The 25170-nt window shown below is 42.3% G+C and overlaps 1 protein-coding gene across 2 annotated transcripts in view; it reads left to right on the forward strand.

Annotated features, from left to right (window-relative positions):
• The window catches only part of EDC3 (enhancer of mRNA decapping 3), a 330103-nt gene that overhangs the window by 44309 nt on the left and 260624 nt on the right, over positions 1-25170 (forward strand). The window contains exons 1-2 of one of the 2 annotated variants that reach the window (XM_086959343.1): positions 1498-1562; positions 13433-13633. In XM_086959343.1, the coding sequence (XP_086815469.1) occupies positions 13470-13633 (164 nt within the window). In that variant the 5' untranslated portion in view covers positions 1498-1562; positions 13433-13469. Of the gene's footprint in view, positions 1-1497; positions 1563-13432; positions 13634-25170 lie in introns of those variants that run through there. The other variant, XM_086959342.1, reaches the window with a different exon arrangement.

Raw genomic sequence — 25170 nt, forward strand, 5'->3', positions numbered from 1 at the left:
ACATAGTCTTATGGCTGATAAAAGACTATTTAAAAGAAGCATATGGTCAACTGGATGACCTCCAATGCTACAGGAGGAGCAATCCACTAAAATACAGGACTTTGCAGGACAATTTATGTAAAAACTTGGTGGCATGGAAGGGACTAGGATTGTTGAGTGGGGATGAGTTTAAATTTATCAAAAAAAGATCACCCTCTAGTCCCTTACATCTATTTTATACCCAAGGTCCACAAAAGTCTTACCGCACCGCCAGGAAGACCGATAATTGCTGCCTGCGGGGGACCTCTAGAGAACCTCTCAAAATACATTGATTATTTTCTGCGAACGCTTATGAAATCCTTAGACTCATATGTCCAGGATACAAGTGATTTTTTGAGCAAAATAGAAGGTATTGAGTGGAATTCTGACCTGCTTTTAGTGACATTGGATGTAAGCTCCCTATATACCTGCATCAAACATAGGGACGGCCTACGTGCATGTGAATATTATTTAAGGACTAGGCCAATGGAATTTTCCCATCATTCGAAAATGCTCTTAGAAATGTTATCTTTCTGTTTGGAAAACAATTACTTTATGTTTAATGGCCAATTTTTTCAACAGGTTCAGGGTGTAGCCATGGGGGCTAGTTTCTCCCCGAGTTACGCGTGCCTATTTATGGGCTGGTGGGAGGAACTGGTCCTCGGGCGTAAATATGAGCAATACTGTACATCCAATATAGTCTCTTGGCTTCGTTTTATTGATGACTTATTTATCGTCTGGCGTGGCTCTGAGGAAAGTGTTTTGAATTTTATACAGGAAATAAATGTAAATGATCTTAATTTAAACATTACTTCTAGTATTAGCAAGGAATCAGTGACATTCCTAGATGTGCAGGTTTTTTAATCCAATAATGTTCTTAGTACTACCCTTTTTAGAAAGCCAACGGCTGGTAACACTCTACTACACGCCACAAACGCTCATCCACAACATCTTATTAAATCTATACCCTACGGTTAGATGCTTCGCATCTGCCGCATTTGTAGTAATGAGGATGATATGATTGTAAAACAACGTTAGTAAGATTTGTGGAAAGAGGATATAGTTCAAGAATAGTGAAAACCACCATGAGAAAATCACAGCTAAAACCCAGAGGTGAACTCCTGAAATACAACCCCAAAAAGAGCCAAATCCAGAATACAGACGCTAATCCGGTTAAGTTAATACTGACATACTCCAAGCAGGAAAAAGAATTAAGGAGTATAGTTAGGCACAACTGGCACTTTGTTCAGGATGACCCTATTATTGGAGACTTGATGCCCTCAAATCCAGCGATAACTTTTCGCATAGCAATGAGTCTGGGCAGTTTTCAGGCTTACCTGAAAATTGTACATATTAAATTCAGGTAAGCTCTACAAAGTTTTATAGCCTCCTGCCTACTGCACTTTAATGAATGCCAAATAGTGGGACCAATGGCATATAATGAATGAGGTTTCATTGTCATTCTTATAGCGATTATTGAATTCTGGAGTGGAAGTATGCAAATTACCGACTTGGGTGCATTGATTGATTCTACTGCAAATAAGGTAATTTACACCTCCAGGCATATAATATTATTAGGTACCCATCAGTGATCTAGCTCATGGTATACTGATAATGTTTTTGATTAGAATGCAAAAAACTATGTTGTTGGCCAGGTGTTCAATACTATGAAAAATTTTGTTTAGTATTGATTGTAAAATAATGCAAACTATTTCTTAATCACTATTTCTTTACTTACCTCCCCTTTCACTTGTTTTCATTTTCTGGATCACATCTTTCCTTTGCACGCTCCTGTTTTGGGGCAACCTTTGTGTGTTTTTATCGATATAAAAAAAATTGCAAAAATATGAATACAAAAATTAAATAGGAATATATTTTCTCTAACCGTGGTGTAAGGTTTCTTTCAAAGACAATACAGTCTTTACAATTAGCAGACAGATCATTGTTGCTTTCTTACTCAAATATTGATTCATTCTTGATTTGTTCAAAAAACTGTAATTTATAGGTTCAGGACCACTGTTTGTTTATAATTATTTGAGAAATGTGGGCAGCACGAAGCTGCAAGTCCATAAAAGGATTTTGCAGCATCTCCGAGCGATAACTAACAAGGACCAAAGTTATCCGGCTGCGAGGCATTTTGAGGCATGTCACAATAGTAAACGTCAATGCTTAAAATACTACGCAATCGAATCCATCCCTGTAACAAAAAGAGGAGGGGATAGGGAGGCTTGCATGAGAAGAACTGAAACTAACTATATTCTGGAATTTGACTCTAAATGGCCAGGAGGATTAAATACCACTGAAGACCTCCATACATACTTGTAAATAGTTGATCTACTTATGAGGGGTCTTATGTGTGATTACATAAAAAGGAGTAAAAATATATATTTACATACCGTAAAATTCGAAATTCGAGTATTTATATTGCTATGTTCTTGTATTGTATTTATACATATTTATTTTTCTATAACTTATGAAATCTAGAACAAAAAACTTTTTTTACCATTGCAATGTATTTACAATGTGCCATGATTATTTTTAGCTGTTCTTTTAAGGCATTAGGGTAGGTTTTATCCATATGTCTTTTAATCAGTTATTTTTAACATGTCACCGATATCTTTTAATAATAGGTCCTTTGTGTAAACGTTTATTTTACACGCACGATTAATTAGGTGCGTGTAAATAAATATATTTATATATTTGCAATTTCATGATCAACTGTATAAAATCAACACAATCCTGTCCCCTGCAAACTGATTATTTATATCCTCCCCCCCTCCCCCCCCCCGGATAATTAATAAACCGGTATATCTATGAATTTTATATCAATAGATAGTATAGGTTTTAACTTTGTCAATATGAGCACGAGTCACTTTAGATGTATTGTTCTGTAGCACCAAGTCACTTGATCAACCCTATTGAAGGGGATCCTTCTAGGACTTGTGGCCAATACATAACACCACTTAAGACAAGAAACGCATCAAAGTGCTGAGTTATCAGCTGCAGTCCTCCAAGTAGGAATTGTCTGTAGTGTAAAGTGGATCTTTATTGCCTATAACTAGATTTCCTATACAGTTTTTCTTAAAATCATGTTTTGTTTCGTTATTTCAAGAGGAAATGCTAGAATAGATCGATTTCTGATTAGAAATTTATTTTTTGCACATTTAGGTGGGCACGTGTTAATTTTTGGATTAAATATTTTATGTTGCAATGGCATAGGTTGGATTAAATATGTTGTGGGACTAATAACTTGCATTTAAGCAGGCACACAAAAAGATAGCAAAACTGTGAATTAAACATGCTATCAACTGTCCAAACATATCCTTGATAGTTGAAGGTTTTTAAAAAAAAAACTGTCTTTGGTGAAATAATTTATTGTATTTATACAGATAGTATTTATAAAATCAAAGTACTGTAAATGTATTTATACAGATAGTATAATTTCTATGTCTATTGCAAAATGTGATACACTAGCACTTTAAAAATGGGCTGAGCATAATGCATTGTCATGTGATCAAGGCCGCAGGGTCGGCCGAAACGCGTCGTGACAAGCTGTTTATTTGGGAATAAATAAATGCTGCAACATAAGTTGGTCCATCCCTCGTATTTCTACCTAAGGGTTGGAGTGCTGCTGCTGCGAGGTATTGCAGATATACATATATATATATATCTGACATATCAGAAGTGGTGTCAGAGCTTATATGCAAATGTTTGTCAAGCTGATTCCACAACTAATTGAGCCTAGCAATGACGCCCATCGTATCTGGACAAAAGAGAGACGGACTTGGTCATGCAATGTATATTAGGATTGCCTTTCATAAGCCAAGGCACTCCAAATATGACTCCATAGAGAGGTGCAACAATTCGGTATAGATCACATCCTTTGGTATGACTCCTGCCCCTATCTGGACAGATAATTATGACTATTTGTTTGATGGTTCGGTTACTCTGAGGATAATGAAGAACCATCTATTGCTCTTTTTTTGTGTGCAATATACTAGGTCACCTTACAGAACCCCCAATTGCAAAAATTTCCTGGAGCATCCGAATATTTCATTACGGAGAAAAGGGTTCATTGAATTGTTGAACAAATAAAGCGTACACCCTTGCTAACATGTAACTGAGGCTTGTAAAGTGCTTACTGCTTCATTAACCTGCACTGAACCCTTGGTTGCTCCTTTCCAAAGTATTTTAGGTCTATTCTCAGTTTTTCTCAAAATTACTTTCTTGTCCCCAATACAACCAAAGATTTGATTTGTCTCCTTTTTTCGTTCTTTTGCTTGAACAGCAGCTGTTGAATAGCCCAATTAATACAGGCTCTCTAAAATCCAGAGATTCACTGCAAAAAAGGGAAGCCCTTTTTGCTTCTGGCCAGTTGACCTCCATGATGAGGCGACTAAATTGTGCTATATAGGCCAGAAGATATTTGTTCCCCTGATGGATCTCCAACTAATTATCAGTAGTCTAGGTAACACTGTGTCAGTCACAAATATGCCGTAAGTTGCCACAAGAATTCTGAGTAAGATTATCCTTGTACTCTAAAGATATAGTCCAGGCAGTGGTGTCTTCTGATAAATCCAACCGGATGAAGACAACCCTTGACTCTTGTATCAGAAAAACTGCCAATTGGCACAAGAAATGTAACCTACCTACATTACGTTTCTGCAGACCCCGGGAGTAGCATTCCCGGGCTCTCGGGGGTTGGCTAGGTTATTTACTAATGGTTATGGCAAAATTGAAACCTGCACAGGGACTCGGAAAATAACAATTGGGACTGATTTATTTAGAATACCGGTGTTGGGGGCGGGAGGGTGTGTTGTAGAAATCAGCTCATCATCTCTCTCTATCTGAAGACCCATCAACCACGAGGGCCAACTTCCACCTGTGCATGACCAGTACTGCCCACTGGATGCAAAACAGCTGACTCTAACTCAACAAAGACAAAACCGAAGTACTGAACTTCGGGAGCAATGCATCCCCATGGAACAACTCCTGATGACCTTCTGAACTGGGAACTTCACCCCCTCCTATAGACCATGCCCGGAACCTTGGCATCATCCTGGACAGCAAATTCACCATGAAAAATCAGTTCAACGCTATCTCCTCCGCCTGCTTCCTCACACTTCGGATGCTCTGAAAGATTTTCAAATGGCTCCCAGTCACCGCCAGACTCACTGTCACTCAAGCCCTCCTCACAGACCACTTGGACTACAGCAACACACTCTACTTTGGAATTATCATACACCTCCTGAAGAGATTGCAGACCATACCAAATGCAGTGGCCGAACTCATCCTTGACCTCCCCAAAGTCAGCTGTATCACCCCACACCTTAAGGAACTCCACTAGCTCCCTGTCCACAAGAGATGCCAAATCAAGAAGCTGACCTACGCCTTCAAAGCCCTGCAAATCAAGGACTAGCATACATCAGCCACTGCCTGAGATTCCACCAACACTATAGACACCTGCCCTCTACCTTCCTTTCTCTTGCTGACACCCCTTGCATCTGCCGAAGCAACAGTGGAGGACACCTTCTCCTACCTTGCACGTAGGCCTGGAACAGCCTTCTCCTCCACCTCTAGACCTCACCCTCTCTTCAGGAATTCAAAAGGGGAACTCAAGACCTGCTTGTTCATTTTATTCTCCCGAGCTTAGCTCTCAGCGCCTAGATACTCTTGTGGGTTAATAGCAACGCTGTATAAATTCTGTTAATTGATTGAGAAATGGTTGAGTTCTACTGGGGTAATAAAACCTGTAAGCAATCCACATGATGTGTGAGACCCATCTTGTGGTTTCTCTGGGTTTGATTTTCTGCATGTGAAAGTTTAGGCTGGCTCTGTAAATCTTGTAAAAACCTCTTTAAATTGCAACAAGAAAGCTCCTGACTCCATGTTACCTGGCTTTGTATTCAGTAAGGACCAGATAGTGTTGCTGAATGCGGTCCAGTAGAGTGGTGTGGCTCACTGGTTAGAGGCGGCAGACCCGGAAGCAGAGGTCGGCCCGGGACCAGGGTTCGATTCCCGACGCTTCAGGGTCTTGGGCCATGGTCAGCGGACTCAATTCTCGCCTCGGTGCCTACTCCAACCATGGGTCCCACTCAGCAACTCTGGGCAATAGCTTGCTTAATCTCTACTAACGGCCCCACCAGCGCCGGGGATGCTTGTCTTCACCTTGGAAATGCCCAGGAGGGACCATCTCACAGGGAAAGCCAGGATGGGTTCCCCAGCGGTATACAGCGCCGGGACGCCCCTTTGCTGGGGCAGCTGTGCGCTTTACAAGTATACGACATTTGACATTTAACATCTTCTCTCTGCTTGATTGCGAAAGCATGATGGATCCAACACCCCCTTGTGACCAATTGACCACCAGCCAAGACGAGAAAACCTAATAATTCCAAGGGAAAGAGGGCCTGAAAAAACAAAATAAATATCCATTCAAAATAGCCAAGAAAATAGGTTGTAGGTTCACTTGCACAACAGCAAATAGAAACTCTTAATGGATTGGATGTTCTTCTTTGATGATTATAATCCTAATCTAATTTTACAAACTATCCTTGAATCTTTGCAGTCTTTGAAGAGAGAGACCGAGAGAGCAATACTTTCCAAGTGTATTGCATTTCCTCTTAAAGGTTAACAGTGACAAAGGATATATCTGTTACTTCTAGTATCTGGACGCCTGAATAGTTAATCCCGTTGGAGAGATTTATCTCTGGACCCACCTTGATAAAAGAGCCTGAACTCTTGTGTTTGCTCGCTCAGGTAAAATTCTGTACACAAACACATATTCAAAAGTACTTGTTTTGATCGGATTAATAACAAGCATTTGCAATGCAATAGGTCTCGCATTTGCGAGAGTTTGAGCAATTGGCATTGTAAATGACAACGCCTTTTATTTATGTGTTTTGAAAACTTGCAAATGGTGTGTAAATGCACACTTTGTACTTATAGAAGCAAGGCTTAGCAGTAAAAGAGGCGCAGTTACTGCCAGCCTTGCTTCTCGTAAGGACTATAAACACTGCTTGCACATTTTCAAAGCACATAAATAAAAAGCATTTTCATTTACAATGGCAATAGCTCAAACTCTCGCAAATGCGAGACCTATTGCATTGCAAATGCTTGTTCTTCAAAGTAAAAGATTTAGTTTCACTATTTAAACCGTAAATGCACAAGGAAAAAGACTACACCTCCGATGGCTTCCGAAACCCATCCAAAGCATAAAAGATGATATTTGGAATAAAGCAAAGCAAGGCAGCTTGTGGTGCACTGAAAACGTGATATTAATGTATATTATGTTACAAACATCTGAACGTATGCTCAAACCTGGGGAGGTGTGAGGATGCATGTGAATCTATATACCACAACAGGTGCAAACCGATAGTTATGGCTAAGTGAAATTTTCTGTTTGCATATTGTGTAGCTGTAGATCACATGTTAACAGACAGAAAAGCATGAATGCCTACATGTAATGCTTTGTGAGTGTGCGTTGTGTAGGCCATGTTGCAGCTTTACAGATGTTTGCAAGTGGTATGTTGCCTAGGAACCCACTCGTATCCTTGGTGTAACACTCAAATTTGAATAACTATCCATCATGCATGGCCCAACTTACAAATAGGATTTCCAAAAATGGGCTTGAAAAAAATATAAAAACACAAAGTTGTCACGTCTCCAGATGGATTTTGTATGATAAATGCAATACACAAGGGCTGGGAAGTGGGTCCCATGAGCCGTGTGTTAATGACATTAAGGTGTCATAAAGGGACTGGTGGCCTTCCCTGTATAATAACTCATTAGACACGTGTAAAATTGTCATTTAGGTGCATGTCCATTTACAGTAGCATGTACTGCCATGGTGCTCTTCCCTAAATGGATGCATTTAATAATAGCCTCTTGGGTGATTGTCTCAATTTCCACAGTACATATGGAACCAGTGATCGTGCAGGAAAATCGTAGGCAAATATTCCAGACCAATTAATTGAAAAATTTTCACGGGTAGCAGAAGGCGAAGGTGGGGTTGGGGGGGGGGGGGGGGGGGGGGGGGAAGAGGGAGCGCCTTTTGTGTCCCCATTTGCATTCCTACCCAAATTACCATTTTCGCCGATTGGCTCTCCAGAGAGCATTCACCTTCTGAGTCCACCTCAGTGCTTGTAGATGGGGCATGCCATAGCGCGAAAAAAAATTAGCAGCCATAGCAACTATTTACCTGGTCCAATTTAGCAGTACACATTATCAACTTCCAAAGACTCAATAGCCGAGTCGTCAGTGCTTTTGTTTGCCCCTGTGAGCGGCAAGTGATCGATTTACAACAGTAAATAATATCTGAGGTAGGTATTTACACCCTACCACGTTATCAGTCTATCAGCTACCGCTGCGCTCTACGATCTTGTAGGTAGGTAAAGTAATCTGCCAATGATGCAAACCATTCGCACGCATAGAGATTATTCACTCCACCACAGCAAACTCCAACAAAACGTCCTTGTGGCGTATTTAGGAGGATAAATGTGTACATTTTCCAAAATGCCCATTAAGTATTACAAAGTTTTTGCTGTTTTTGTGCTTGTTGTCTAGTTAAATATACTTTGATTTGGGAATTTTCCACTTCGTCTTTATAGAAGATGGTGTGTTTTGTACCGGTGCCTCTGATCCGCCAGATTTTCCAGACAACCCGAACTATGTAAATGAGTGCAATTTGCATTCAGGGCTTGTTTTGGTAACCAAGCTGCTCCCCAACCCTCTTCCCTGCTCGTAGAAAGACGCGGTGCAAGACAGGAGCCCTCTCTCAAAGGCGCCTGCATTCTCCATTCCGAGACTGAGAGGGAATGTAGCTAATGCCATACAAATTACAGATGTGAAATAAAGGCTCTCTATTGAGTTCTTTCTCTTTTATCAATGTTCGGTTATAAAATGGATAGCCTTTATTAGCTAATCTAAGGTAAATGTGTTTGAAAGATGTGTGCTGAACACCTGTGTTTTTGAGATTCACTCCTAATCCCCTAAAGCAAACACAGGCCCTTCCATGCAGATGTAAAATTAACCATCTGTTGCCCCATAGTACATCAAGCATGCGGACGACATCCAATCCTATCCAAAAGAATTAATGCGGACGACATCCAGTATTGTACCAGTCTAAAGCAACAAACCACCCATCATCAACTGAAAGAAAACAACCGGAGCCATCTGCAGCTGGCCACCAGAGGAATACAATTCACCACCGCAGGTCCCGATTACCCATGTATTAGGACTACTTCTTGATGCACATTTCACAATAACAATCATATAAGGAATTATTGGAACAAAATCTGACCCAGATTATCATCCGACGATCTCTCCATTCACCCTATAGGAGGAACAGACATATCGGATTAGTCCGAAAAGGACTGTCCCGCAACTTCCAGTTTGGCAAGTCTGTAAACTCAAAAACTCAGAACAGACGAGCCTGTGGGGTAAACAAACACCTTAGCGGACTGTGGAAAAGGGGCCATCACAGGTGATTAACACTGTTAGCATAGCGGAAGCCATCAACTGTTATCTCCCACAACTTTTCACTTATCACAATCATTAATCACACTCTAGCCCTGTCTCAGTGGCTCTGAATAATATATAGTGTAAGAGACGTCAACCGGACACATATTAACGAGAGAATAATTCATGGCAGCCGTGCACTGGAAGCTGCTCACAGTCGCCTCGCCTAACTCACCTTCATAAACAGAACAAAGACAAGGAGGGACGGGGCGGGTTAATATTGTATATTGTCTCGTCATTGGTAGAGCTACGCTGATTCATATACCTGTTACACTGCAACAGGGACCCGGGAAGTTTCTGGGTGTGTGTTCACGTGGGACGTGCTCGTGCTGCCTTGGCGGGGCTTGCTGGGCTTGCTTGTGTGCTTCCCAGAGAGACAGGAGATTGGGAACGCGCGCGGCCGGCTCCAATCGCTTTCCTGAGCGTGCGCGTGACAGTCTCCTGTCTCCTGGGAAGCAGACCCAGCAACTATAGTATCGCGCCTGTGCGATGGCATATGGCTTCGCCATATGCATCGCAGGCGCGAGACCTAAAAATGTCATACACTCCCACGTTTTCTCACATGTAATCTCATTGACATTTAAATCCCTCTAAATGGCATTTTAAGAGTTGCCAGTAGCTAACTACACTGCAATCATTGGCAGATGCTGATTTCGAGCAATACTTTGACCCAAATAACGACGCCCATCTTACTCCGAACTTTTGTAACCATCAATACTTGTCTGACTAGATATTCTTACCAACTCAAAAAGTGAGGTCCTTAAACTCCTCCGAGGGACCATAGGATAAGTGTAGTGCACAAATTCAACCAGACGTTGAAAATTACGCAAGCATCCTAATCTGCCCTCAACTCTCTTCTGTGCCCTTTCTCTTCAAAAGTTCACCAGAACTGTAGCTGCTGCCTGCTCCTGATATTTATCAATACAAAGCATAGCGCAGGCACGGTCTTTCCAGCTTGGATTCCAAGATGGTGGCCGTCATAGTGAGTCTTGCGCCAACCGAAGATTATGCAAGACTATGCTTTTTACACAAGCCTTTCCACATTAGCGCCATTCTCCTGCCTTTCCCACGGTAGTGTATCCCCAGCGCCAAGAAACCGCTTGGTAGTCGTGCGCATTATAAGTATTTTAATTTCAATTTCAATTTTTACTAAACCAGGAGAAAGGAGCTCAGCGCTGCTCCTCCACCTGCAGGGAAGGCCATAGTGCAATTTTTTAAAATACCAAGTACTCAACTTGGGTAACTAAATTGCAGCAGTACACTAAGTCCGAGCCAAATAGAGGAACTGGTTCATAAAACACTGACCTGGATTATACGAATATGAAAGTATTCTACTAGCCTGAACTGAGTCATTTGCTGGCTTTACATGTTCTGTTCCATTAAAGTCCAGTTTACCTCAGGACACTCCATCTGTCTGAGGGCACCATGCCTGTAATGTCCTAAGACTGGATATGATGTCACTGTGCTTATTCTGAGCTTTCGGTTCCTGACATCATGCACGCAGGTGAAAGTAAAAGGATTTGGTAGGTGTGACAACACCTTTGGAATGTATAGAATTAAATATCTTCACGCACTATCTGTGATGGGTGACACGAAAAGGTAAAACAAGATCGTAAGAGCGTAAATCTTATGTGAACTGGAATGTAACATTCTTCATATCAGTACATTTCAAAGACCGCAGATTCCATAGACTAATGAAAATACATATCAAATTGTTCACCATACACAATTTCCATCAAAGGAAGAAGATGGAAAGGCTTTAACACGTTAAGTAGCATTTTTATTGATCTCTCAGATAGTTTGGCATCAATCGGTCTTGGAAGACAGCACCTTATTTTTATGAATATAAAGTTCAGGTATTAAGGAACTACCTTTTAATAATACAAGAATGATCTAGATAAATTGTACTGTGTGAGTATCACGTATGAAATTAAACAAGTACGTATAGTGGGATGAGAATATAGAAACCCGATATGTTAAAATGCAAGATGGCTGCTGGACATAGTTCATCCCAGGATGTTAGTGTTCTCAAAAATTGTAATGAACATAGCAGGGTGGAAAAACATTAGCATCTGTGCTACGGATGGTATGCGAATAGAAGCATTGGTGTAAACAAAAGATTTTTACGGGGCAACAAGTGGGTTTGGTATCGTTGAGAACACCCAGGATTGATACTTTATGAGATCTTGCAATTTGATAAAGGATTCAAGAGTGCTGAGCGAATGTGGGCAGCACATTGATATTCTAGGTTAGTTAGTGTCTCAAATATTTTTTGTTTTGAGGTAAACCAGAAAATCTAACAGTTATATCATTGGGCATTGGAGGTCAGTAACACACTTATAAAGATGTGTGCTGGTCATTTGTTATTGGCAAAAGGTTTGGTTGTAGCAAAGCGACATTTGAGGCTTATGCTATAAAGGAGCGATCTGGTCCAAAACACATTAATATAAAATGATGACTCCTCACTTTATCTTGGAGGGACAGCATAAAGCAGTGTAAAAGGAATAGATGTCCACCTGAATAAGCCACCTGGTTTGATATTATCTGATAAATACATGTTACCAGTCAATGTATTCTAGTGCTTCCCAACAAAGTTCTCCTTTATAGGGACTTAGTGCATCTTAACTCAGTCGTTATTTTGTTCTGCATTTAATTTAAGTTAACCTCTGGAACGAAGCCTCCCCAAAGCAGTGTGGGATGCTCTGCAAGTTGTTGATGCGGACGGAGAGTGGTGTTGAACCTTAGGGACCACTTCTCCAAGGCGCTGGAAACTTTGTTCCCCAGCCTTCAATCAGTTGGGGCTATGATTCTTTTTAAGTTGAATTTCAGAAGTCAAAATTAAAGTTTGACATGTCACTTCCTTGTGTTACTTTCGAGCTTGTGGTGTACCCTTGTTGCTTTAAAAAAAATCCTGAGTGATGTTACGCATACCCATATAGCCACCTTTAAGAGCCACAACCTTATGTGTGTCTCCATGCCACCAACTTCAATATACATTTTGGGTGGCTTGGTCTCTTGGGTGTAATTTTTTTAGTATGAAAATCTTTCATAGTCACATTTAGAACAATAGGTAAGTCAGATAGGTTCATCTTCCTGCAACTAACTCTGATATATTGGCAGACACCCCAGGATTACAGCTTCACCTTAAAATGAATGTTTAACTAGTTTCGAAGAAAAGAAAATTGTCGGTTTTACTAGATGCCGCAATCGCCTTTAAGTCCCAGAGTCCTATAGCCTTAATTTCTTTCTCGAATATGTAGCTTTTGAGGAATGTTTTTTATTTTGTTTCTGGAAGATAGAGGTTTAGTTAGGAAAGCATTGATACAGTCTAGATTTAAAAGAATGCAGTAGTCCTAGTGGCTTGTTATGATCTGTATATCATTTCATTGGGTGCCAGTGAGGAACTTGATCTATTGTAGAATCGGACCAGATTGAGAAACCAGACTTCATCACCTGGTACTACAAAGCCTATATGTGAGGAGAACTTTGAGTGCTTCTTGGATCAGCAATTATACTCTGGTTGTCCGCATCTCATGACTATATCTTAAGTTCATCTCGTTTCAAAAGACAAAAGATGCTTTTCTTTTCAAGTGAAAAATAATATTCTTTTATATGGGTGAGATACATTTATGTTATACTTTCCTTATGAAAGCAACTAATAGAATTGGTATGATCGAATTTATTGTGTTTGTTCCTCTGAGATGATTGGAACATGTGTAACTTGATAACTGCTCTGCATGTGGTAAATTATGCACAAATGCATCCAATCCAAAGAAGGACCTGTCACATCAGTGTTGCCGCAGCCCACATCCTTTAGTTTATCGTAAATACCTTATATTAAAAAAGAAGGGAGATGCACTGCTAACTGAATGTTGCATAACTGTCCTTTTATTTTCAGGCCGAATTCACTCGTTACATAGTGGTCATTCCTCAGCATGGCTGCAGATTGGCTTGGGAGCATTGTGTCCATCAACTGTGGTGCCACTTTGGGGGTGTACCAAGGCAGGGTGTCTGCAGTGGACCAGCCAAACCAGACTATCTCCCTTACTCAGCCCTTTCACAATGGAGTAAAGTGCCTAATACCAGAGGTCACGTTCAGGTGAGTGCTGACTCTTGTTTTCTCCCTCTTCTCCTTGCTTTAAAACTAACGTTGTTATTGAGAAGGATAATTTGTATCACAGACGTTGTAAGGTTTAAGTGCCCTTCTTATATCACTGCTGTCCACCTCTAGAAACCATGTATCTTATATGTGAAAAACAGTGATGAAGTCACCCTGCTTACCATCGTAGTGTATTGATCAGTTTTGGTATATTTACCTGGTTAGATCATAATTTCCACTATTCTGCCTTTATGGGGTCTTTTAGTCTCAAACAAGATGGTGCATCTACTTGGTGATTTGTTTGCTTGGCATATTTTCACGCACTTGCGTGTATCTCAGATTAGAGTTTTTCTGCTAACATAAGAAGGAACGCATAAAAAAGTAAACTGGAATCGAGTGCAGTTGTTTAGAGAAAGCAAGGATTACATTGAAGACTGCTTAGGTCGGAAATGTACATAAAAAAGGGATTACCTACCTAATTGTACAGTTTGATTCTCTTTTAGTCAACAATTGTCTACTAGCACCCTGCTTGTTATTTTTTTTTAGATGCACAGAAGACATGGTGGTCTCCATTTCAATTGTTAGTCCTTCAAAGAAAGCTGCAGCTAATGGTCGGAATATTATGTAAGTGTTGCATTTGCAGCACAGTACATATTCTTTTGGTACACTAGTAATAATTTATTGTTCAATAAAAAAAAGTAGTACTCAGTATGGTTGACAACTGTTTATTTTAATTAACTTGTTTATTTCAATTTAACTGGCCAAAAATGTATGCTGCAGTACCAATTACCAGACACAAAAGAACTTGCTTCAGAAGCAAATCTATGTTTGACTGTAACTCACCTTTGAACTCAGCTTTCACACATTCGTGGGCTACGGCAAAAACTTGGCTCTAAAGCAGGCTCGTAAATGCCCTTTCCAAGACTCTGGCTCCCCGCACATAACTATCAACTTAGTCACTTGTCCAAATCATGACACTGAATTTGTCATCCATTACTTTAATTAGTTCGCTACATCGTTGTCTGACAGCACAGTAACCCTAGTAGTTTGTGTTGTGTTTATATTCAAACTAAAAATATTTATGAAAAGCATTTAATTTTTAATTACAAAATTATTTTGTCTTTCAGTAACGCTTGAATAGTGGAAGGGGGAAACCTATTACACTGGGTTGGTTCCAAGGTACATTTAGAATTGGAAGCACTATTTGTTTCATAAAATACAAAGTGGCTCACAAGCATGGTTTACAGGGTGGAAGTAAACTCATTATAACTAGACTTGTGTGAAAGTCACGTAATCTGCTCTCATGTAATTATGCAGACTGTAAATCCATCCTTCAGTGCTAAATTTAACTGTGCAGTGGATCCTCCCATTAATTTTTTTAGAAGAGAACCTATTTTGAGCAACAACAAAAAAGCACCGCAATCAGCCACTGCTTACTTTTTGTTCCTGTGCATTTGCTGTAAATGTTTACCATGAACGTCACGTAATTAGGCAAAGTGGCGTAATTGTATCATTTTCGGAATTTCGCATAACAAACCAAAAACAGAATCACAGAAATTATGCCACATGATGTGACTTTCAACCATGCCTGATAATGATTACATTATGCAGGGGAGGATAAAGGTTTCCAGAAATATTTGTCTGCATCTATGGGTTTTGACTCTTTGAGGCTCTATTGATATTTTTAGCTGATTTAGACAACCGCTTACCACTTCAAAGACACATTGCCAGTAGCTATGTCTTAATTTGTTGTCCTGTTTACTACAGCCGTTTATTAGATTGTAACAAGCCAATCTAGCACATTTTAAGCATAGGATCCTGAGATCATCAAGTTAATTGCTAAAATTATTTGATTCTGGCTCAGCAGCCAGTATTGCGGGTTTAAAGCCTGCACTAGAAATGACGAAACCTTAGCTATCATGTTATTTTAGCTCATTCTGAATAGCTCACCTCTGCAGCTTGGTGGACCTCGTAATGTTTGGAATACTGTTCAGTCTTTCTCCACATTTCTGGGGTTTCAAACAGACCCGATGGTGGTGACGTCTAGAGTCATTCTGTTTGGTTATCATGATCGGCCTGTTCAATGCATTAAATTAGTGATGGTTAGTATTGGTGGAGTGGAATAAATAAACCAGAGCTTATCTGTACAATTTATGGTGTGCTTGGGGTAGGCTTGCATGAGCCATAGCAAACTTCTGTTTATTTCACTCTTGGAGTGTGATTACTTATTGCCCGGCCTCCACAGTTAAATTGTATAGTTTAATAGCCTTCCATTGCCAGTGATAATGGCTTTTTTTGTGGTCTTCCTGAGGGTGCAGAAGGGTTTGACAAATTTGCTCTTTTGGGTCATTACGGCATCAAAAGGTGGTGGGGTGAAATGAAAAACTACCAAAGAATAAAGTATCTAACACACCAATGGGAAAACATTTGAAGAATGTTTACAGTTTGAAAAACCAGTGAAAAAGCAAGCATTGTTCCTAAAACTCAAAGAAGGTGTTTTTGACTGCTAGAGTACAGTATAGTTGAGTTGTATAGTTCGAAGTCGTTCAATTACCAGTGGTAATGGCTCTTTCTGCTCTGCTCCTGCGGGTGCAGGATAGTTTGACAAAGGTGTTCTTTTGGCTCAGCTGGGAATAATTGCATGAGGAGACGGTGGAGTGCAATGTTTTACAGCAAATCTAATGCTTTTGGTGCCATGTTGTGTGCGTGAATGCGAAGGTGAGATGTCCAATGTGTTCTGTTGCGCTGTGAAATAAATGTTTATCTGGACTGGTGGGGCACATGATTATCAGATTTATCCGTTACATAACATTTTTCTCTCTTCAACAGAATGCTTTGTTAAACATCACATCTACATTTATTAATTGTTGCATTATATTTTATATTAAAATGAATTCTAAATCACACTGTGTTATGCATAAATCTATAGTTGACTGGGTCAGTACCAGCTCTCTGGCATAGTGAAAGTATTAAGTACTAGCATTCCATCAAGATCCAGGACTGCTGTTCTGTGAACCATGGCCTGGGGTTTAGTGCTTAAGTTCTATTCTGATGGCTTATGCAACTACAGCACCATAGTAAGTTCTGGTACTGATGATGTGTCCTTGTGTGTGCCCTGCTCATACCATCGGAAATGACATTAATTTGAGTACCGAGACAGTGTCTACTTAGACATTTCATGTATCTGGAAAGACTAAGGGTGTGGCATTCATGCTATAGACGTTAGTCAATATTTCTTTATAGTGTTGGTGGTTAATACGTTTGATTTGAGGTCAGTCTTGGTAAGGAGCTGGCGTTGAACTATGATTGGTTATCACATCTGCAGGATGTTTTGGAAGAGGATGGGTAGACTCCTTTGGTTTTTTGGCTAAGTTGGTGATGGGTTGGGCAGAAAGGAGTGGGGAATGGGGGAAGGTGCCCTGAACATTACCTCTCTGGATTAAGTAAAGTCAACTTTATATTTAAAATGATAAGGCCACAGCCTTTTAGCGCATCAGAAGAATAATACAGTGAAATATAAAATCACCAATTAATAAAGTATAAAACATATTAATGGGGAAACATTTGAAGAATGTTTGCAGTTTGAAAAAGAAAGAGCTCTGAAAGATTGAGTAATAGCTTACGAATCGATGAGGGTCTTGACTGCTAAGAGAGATCTTAATTAAGAGACCTCCTGTGATTTTTGATGCATCAAAGGAAGATACAAAATGCACCAGTCTTGCCATTACCCTGTTCCTTACCCTTTTTCCAGTTTCCCTAATTTGTATCACGGTGACGTTCGATGTAGGTTTCCATTGAAAAGGCTTGTTTTGGTTTGCTAATCACTTTAGCATTACTTGATGAATATGCATGAAATTTGGAACCCACTTATTGCATATCTCCAAGTTTTGACGCATGAATTTTCCTGCAGCTCTGGAAAGGGGGAAAGATGAAGAATGTTCCATTTTTGCTCGAGGTACAATTTGCTCTCATCACTATAGCTTAAACAACTTGATGAAATTACAGAAGACTTAACATTAAACTAGAATTTTTTTCAGAATAAGTACCTTTTGTGATTTAATGTTAATCTATTCAGTACTGCTTGAGACATACAAAAATACGCTGGAAATTATATCACTATCATGACAGTTTAAAATTGTTTTACTTTCCCGGCACACAGTTTTATAGACATTTACTATTTTTAGCCTATGGTTGGTATGCTACTTATTTGCAGATTGGTTGAGAGGAGGAAAGGTTAAAACAAAGTGTTAATTTGCTGATATCTTTAGCGTAATTTGACAAATCTTTATTTATAATCTATACTTATATCAAGATTAATTCCCAAAACCCCCCATTGGTTGAGTATGAGTGTTAGGCACGATATTGTCTCTGCAGAGGTTTAGAAAATGGGCTCTTTTTGGCCTCTCCGCACCAGATGATGTGTGGGATGCTTATGGTATGACACTGTTTGCTCACCACCTTAGAGATGAATATGACATGGCACCCTCACAAATCTTTAAATATTATCAGCTGAGACATGCCCAGCAAGCGAGAATAGCCTCAGAAGAGGAAACTATGGAAGATTTCCCCCCACCTCCCCTTGAGAGACGGTTACTGGATGGCCATATCACGGCAAAAGGAATTTCACTTACCTGAAGACCTCTCATGAATAATACACAGGGGTTAACTTTCTTATGGCAAAAATGGCAGGCGGATGTGGGGGATCTAGAGGATGATGATTGGCAGGAGGCACTGCAGTTTTCCAGGGAGGTGGCCAAAAAGGTGAGGTTTCGTCCGATTCAATTTGAAGTTATCCACACAATATATTATACTAGGATACTCTTGCATGAGATAGGCAGAGCAGCAGACCATGCATTCCTCTGTTCTTTTAGCTAGCGGCGTTCCCTTTTGACCATGCTGTGGGACTGCCCCATGTTCCGAACTTTTTGGGAGGGGCTATGAACTCAAATTGAAAAGGCCATTGGGATGCCCATAACAAGTCAGGCCCCATTGAGGTTGTTCGGAGTATGAGGAGTTTCTGACTTTACATCCTACCAGAAGATCGTGGGGAACCTTGGCTTTCTGCTGGCGAAAAGGAAAATTGCATAGAAATGGGGAAGTGCAGTGAGCCCACAGCTACGGGACTGAAACCGGGAGATGGATGGATGCTGTGTTAGGTAGAAATTGGTTTGCAAGGATCAGGGCTGCCCAGAGATGTTCAAGAGAGTGGGGTGGATTGTCTGTGGGACAACGGGGACTGGGAGCCGTGGCAACTCCCATCGGGCCTCTGGTGTGCCGATCACAGTGGAGGTGAAGTGGTAACAGAGAACCTGGTAATAACTCACTCAGCATGATGTTCTAGTGTGAGACATTATCCTTCAAAAGAACATAGACTCATGTGCTAACCTCCAGGGTTGGTGTGAGAGGGAGGAGGACTGGATATCACTGCAGTATTTATCTAAGTTGCTTATTTGTGGATGTTCTTTAAATATCAATAAAATGTTACTAAAAAATAAAACTAAAAAAAAAAATAGATTGCTCATAAAACCCAATGGCTGCGAAGAAGAAAGAATGGCCCCCAGCCTTAAGCTGTCTGAAGGACCCAAGCGATCCCTTAATCTTTTTTCACTCGTGTTTCAACAAGCTGAGGTTCCCAGTCATGGTTGGGGAAAAATGGTAATCCTTACCTAAGACTCCTCCTGGTGTATTGGTAGTTAACGGAATGCACCTCTCTTTCCATGAGTTCTGCTGGTTTGCCATGTGAGAAGAATCTCTTTTGAGCCTGAATCTCTTTTGAACCTGCCATTAAATTGTTTTCCTAAGGACTGGAGAGAATGGTCAGCTGGTCGAGCTCCCCCTTGCTCCTACTGGCCACCTTAAAAGTCCCCTAGCTTTAATCTCTTCTCACAGACTGTTGAACCTTATTCATAGAAGAAAAAGTGGTAACAGGCTTGCGGAATCATTTTTATGATGGGGGCCCCAAAATACTTCCATCTGCACTGGCCTGCTTCAGAGATTGCATATTCTCCCAATTTGGGGGTGCTTTTCATTAGGTAATGTTATATTCCATATAGGTACCCCAATATAGGCTCAGGTAACAACATAACCCTTCACCTATATTCTTTCCTACATTACATACATAACGGTTCTTCGAGACTGACCTTTTGCCTAGATACGACACAGCGCACAGAACGCTGGATTTTCCCTGGTAAAGGCCTCCTATATTATACATGAGGATTCTTGGAAACTCAGCAGGACTACCATCTCCTGCATAATATCTATGTATAAAGTTCATTCACGTCGTCATCCTAAATCCAACAAGTAGCACAGAAACGTAGAGCCCCCGGGGAGACCTTTGGGTATATAAACATCACATCTTGCTGAGACAAAAGAGGAGATTAGGACTTCCCTGCCAACACACTGACGCGAGACACTGATGTTCCTGCATGCAGATACTCAGCTCGCAGTGGTGTCCAATTCGAGACCAAGATGGGAGTCCCACAGTCTCTCACTTCAGTTAATGGAGTTGACTTTATTCTAGAGGGATTCTTGGCGTAACACCTACATACATGCTAGGTACATTTATTTAGGGTAGCATCGTAGGAGTACTCATTTTTTTGTTGTGTATTTTATATACTTGCCTTTATTCATGGTTATAGCAAAATGGTAAAAATCTACCATCCTTTTACATTCTTAGTACTTCTAATCATTTATATCTGTTACTGTCTAATGGTTGTTTCAGCGCACCTATTTTACACTAGAATAACGACTGTTCAATGAATATTTATTGAAATACGTTCCTACTGTTTATTCTGTGTTACTCTCTGAGACTGAGTACGAGTAACTGAATGGAAAGTAGTTCGCGGTTTCCACGGTCCTGAGGGATCAGGGTCATCATGTTCGATAGTTGCCAAGAACTATTCTCTCCCTGATAAGAGGAGTTTCAAGTGGCAATGTGAGCTAGCTGGTACACAGGCCAACATACCCGTTGGGGTTGTCTAGAATCAGTCTAACACCAATCCTACAGTGTATGTTGTCTGAACGTGCAGATCCTATATAGGTTTTCTAGGAACTTCATGACATGGCGCCTCCAACGTTGGTTGGGTACTTATTTACAGTCAAATCTGAGTAGTTCAGGGGTGCTATTCTCAGGGAACCATTCTCACATTTTCCCAGAGACGTCTGTAGTGGAAGGGTCAAAACTCCACCACAGTTAAGTAGGCAAAAATCCTATTTATTGTGTCTGCTGGTTAATCAAGCTTAAAGGACACAGTGTTCCTAAAATTGTGCATAACACCTTATCTTGGTTCCCTTGGAAAACACTTCTTACTAAAACAATGACTGAGCAAGTGGATAACTCTGTACATGAGCAACATCTCTCAGCGAAGATGCAGTAATAATTACAGAAAATGTTAGAAATGCCATCACCCTAAAACTAGCTGCATATGGTGTAACAGCTAGGGGTGGGCCAGTAACCTTTGTGATTGAGGCACCCGAATCATGTAGAACAGAGGTATTCTATTCATGGGTTACATTTTCACAGGCAAATGTACTGACAAAGACATTTCAATATTACACATAAGATGACATACCGGACGCGAGTATTGTCTATACGAGGACATTGAAGTTCCGCTTACTTACCCGCAGCATTTATAAAGTAAGACTCAGTCTGCTCGGAAGAGACTGAGCTACATGGCCAGTACTAGCGGCCTACACACCACATCCTGACAAATGATACTAGCAGGAGACTTACACTTCATAAAGAACTAATAAAACTTTACAGAAATAAGACACAGTTCGTGATGAGGACACTCACAGTTCAACCAGCAACGGCTACACCAACAGGTCAGACTCAAACATCAACAACTAAAATTACACCACAAACGTTACATGCAGTCATGGACATGATGCCCACTAAACGTAAACAAATGCCATTCTGGGGGGGAGGGCGGAGCTTGCTCTAATATAAAGATGGCCACTTGGAACTGCAAGCTCCGTATTGCCATCACACAATCCTGCAATTATCCTGCATCTGCGCTGTCTATTTAACCCGCATTGGGCTGCTGCCTGCTCCAGAATGTAACAGGAGCACTGTGAGCCAATTCGTGACCCCACACCATGCTGATGGCTGAGCTGGCCAACTCTGTCTGCTGAGCCTTCGCCCTGGGCCTTGATCCCCGGACCAACGTGGAAGGCTGGCGGCGGTCTGAAGTCCAGCGGCCGCTTTGCTTCCGGGCGCTTCTGATGGGAGGACGAGCATAGAACGAACCAACGGAGCTGCAGGGAAAGTGACATACTGCGGGGAGCTCTAGCCTTGAACGCAGAGAGTGTGAGACGCCTGGGCAGCCTGACGGGCGAGACTGATGATGGTGCGGGGCCCAGCACCGTGCCCAGTGGGGATCTTCTCCCTGTACGAGCGTGCGGTGGCCATTCCGGCCTACTGTGGTGCCCTGAAGAGACCCGGGCCGGGATTGTATTGTTTGTGGAGATACCCCTGCGCTTGGTGAGTGCGAAGGTGTGCCTGCAGACTTGGAGGGAGCGCGACCGGCTCAGTCGGCCAGTTTGACACCCGCAGCCTCTGTGGTTCATTCATTGTGCATTGTAGTCTCTCCGGCAGCCTTGGGAAGTTATTGTTTTGTGGCCGACTCACCCCTGGAGGATCGCGGCACACTGCACACACACCCGTGCAGGCAGTCACTGGTGGCGCGTTGCTGTACATTGGAAACCAGAGTTGATTGTGGCTGTAGTGGTGCCTGAGGGATAATCCTGGGGACAGCAGCACCGACTTGCGAAGTGCAATGCGAGATCGGGACTGAGCGAGCGGGCACACAGTGAGACTGGCGTATGGAGAGCAGCCTGGTGTGCATGCCGGGAGATGCCGGCTTCGTGCCCCTACAAATGCATGCCCTGCTGAGAGTTTGAACAATCAATCAATCAATCAGGACACTTGTAAAGCGCACTACATACTCGTGAGGGTCTCAAGGCACTGGTGGGTGGGAGGGGGGGCGCTGCTACTGATCAAAGAACCAGGTCTTGAGTAGTCTTCTGAAGGCCAGTAGGTCCTGGGTCTGCCGTATGTTGGTGGGTAGGGTGTTCCAGGTCTTGGCGGCGCGGTGGGAGAAGGATCTGCCTCCGGCTGTTCTTCGGATGCGGGGGACAGCGGCGAGGGCGAGGTCGGCAGAGCGGAGCTTGCGGGTGGGGGTGTAGAAGTGGAGTCGTCTGAGGTACACGGGCCGGTGTCGTGGAGGGCTTTGTGTGTGTGGATGAGGAGCTTGAAGGTTATTTTCTTGTTGACTGGGAGCCAGTGTAGGTCTCTCAGGTGGGGGGTGATGTGGCTGCGGCGGAGGATGTTGAGGATCAGACATGCTGAGGCGTTTTGGATGCGCTGCAACAGGGCACTATCTGGGCGGTTGAAGTTGAAGTTGGTGATGCTGACAGCGGATGCTCGCCGGGAGTGTCCTCTGTCTCATTTCCTGGCACTTATTGACTCCTCCAGTTGCTTGTGAGGATGGAGAAGCAGTGTTGGTTGGTCGGCGTACTAGTCGTGATAGCTGGCGACAGTTGCTCGGTGGAGAGGCTCTTCCGGGTGGTCGCTGCGCTCCTGGCCCTCTTTGGTCAGTTCACCGGCCTGTGGCAAAGTGAAGAAGCGGAGGAACTAACTTGGAGTGAGCTGCCTGACAGTTCACATCCAGCTTGCTGATAGACAGACACAGATCACTTGAAGCTGTTGCTTTCCCGCCACAATGGGTAGAGGGGACAAGATGCAGCCTAAAATCACATTTGATCAAAGGAAATCTAAAAACGAGGGAGACTCTCACAGAAGAAGGTGATAACGCACAGGAACAGGCCCAAGAGGAGGCTGATGGAGGCATCCGTAACATGCTTGCTGCAATGGGAGAAAAGTTTGCAGAACAGCCTATCTATTCTGGGGACTAAAATAGACTCCCTCTTATATTGGATGGACAGAATGTCCGAGCGAATGGATAAACAGGCTGAAAGGCTGGATATGACGGAGCGCCGGGTCACAGAGGTGGATGAAGCACAGACGGCAATGGACACTGAACACAAACACATGGGAAAGGTGCTGCAAGTTCTACAGGATAAGACTGAAGACCTTGAAGCCAGGTCTCGCCGGAACAACTCATGGATCACAGGTGTTCTGGAATTGACACAGACCAGCAACATGGAAAAATTTGTTGAGAAATAGCTGGTAATACTGTTGGGAAGTGAGACGTTCTCTCCCATATTTGTGGTTGAGAGAGCACAACGCTTCATGGGTCCTTGCCCTGCGAAACTGCTGAATTACCGAGACAGGGACTTAGGACTGAAGGTGACCAGGAAGAAACAGTCATTGCAATACGAGTTTTCCAGTATCTCTTTATATCCGGACTTCATGATTCGGGTACAAGAGGCACGCAGGCAGTTTGCGCCACTGAAGCGCCAACTACGGGACCAAAATGTGGACTATGCCATGCTGGATCCGGCAAGACTCCGCATCAATCGACAGGGCCAGTCGCGAGTACTTACAGATCCTAAAGTTCTGCAGAAAGCCCTGAGGGAGTGGTCCAAGGAACAGCGTTGCAGCCCGGAGCGGAGCTCCTTGGAGGACGCGTCGGGCGGTAGATTGGTTGATCAGGACTGAACGTTGGACTACACATGTTACCGATAGTGCCACTACTAGGGTTGTCCGTGGAGGGCAAGTATGGGGTGTAATGGGAATCCAAAACAAAGGCTTAATGGCATTTGCAACGGACAATTAGAGAGTGCCACAGAGACAGTTATGCTATAGTATTATGCACTGAGTGGTATGCACAGTGATCCGGGGAGGTGGGGGCATTTCATAGCAGATGCGCTAAATTTGCTAGATGGCGAGCGGGGGGTAACCCAGTCCAGTTAGGTCACAATATCCTGCTGGACGGGCAACATCTGCCCACGAGTGTGCCACACACCTTGGGAGTAGTATGGGGGGAGGGGTGAGGGGGGTAAGGTTTCTGTTTAGCATTTTTCTGTTTTAGTTCGCCGACCACTCAGATGGCAAATGGGGAACCTTGATTTAAATTTTTTTTTTTAATTCAACCACTGTCAGCATAGTACAATCTGTTTGATCAGCAGGTACAGTAAAGCACATTGGTATCATAAGCAATAATAGCAAATGCGGAGCTACGACAATAAAAATGCAGAGACATCGAGAAACGACATAAAACCTCATAGGCCATTATTGTTACATGAATCGAAACATCATAGGCGTTTTGATAACAACAAGAGGACTGATAGTATAACACTATGTATACATTGGCATGTGGAGCCTGACCGGGCCGAGTTTCCCACCATGGGCACAGTAATTGCAGCAGAAGTGAAAGGAGATGGGGGTACCCCTGGACCACGCCCCAATTGTGTGGGCTTAGGAGTCAGCAGCAATAGGATGTTCTAGCAAATATGTCTGTAGCGGGCCCCATATGTCTCGGGGATGTGAAGAGTGAGGGAGCAAGTCAGCATACGTACAGATTTGTTCTTGCCAAAGGATCCTATTGCCTAACCACTCCTTAAATTCAGGTGCG

The sequence above is a fragment of the Lissotriton vulgaris genome, chromosome 2_2 (genome assembly GCF_964263255.1).
Source record: "Lissotriton vulgaris chromosome 2_2, aLisVul1.2, whole genome shotgun sequence".
NCBI lineage: Eukaryota > Metazoa > Chordata > Amphibia > Caudata > Salamandridae > Lissotriton > Lissotriton vulgaris.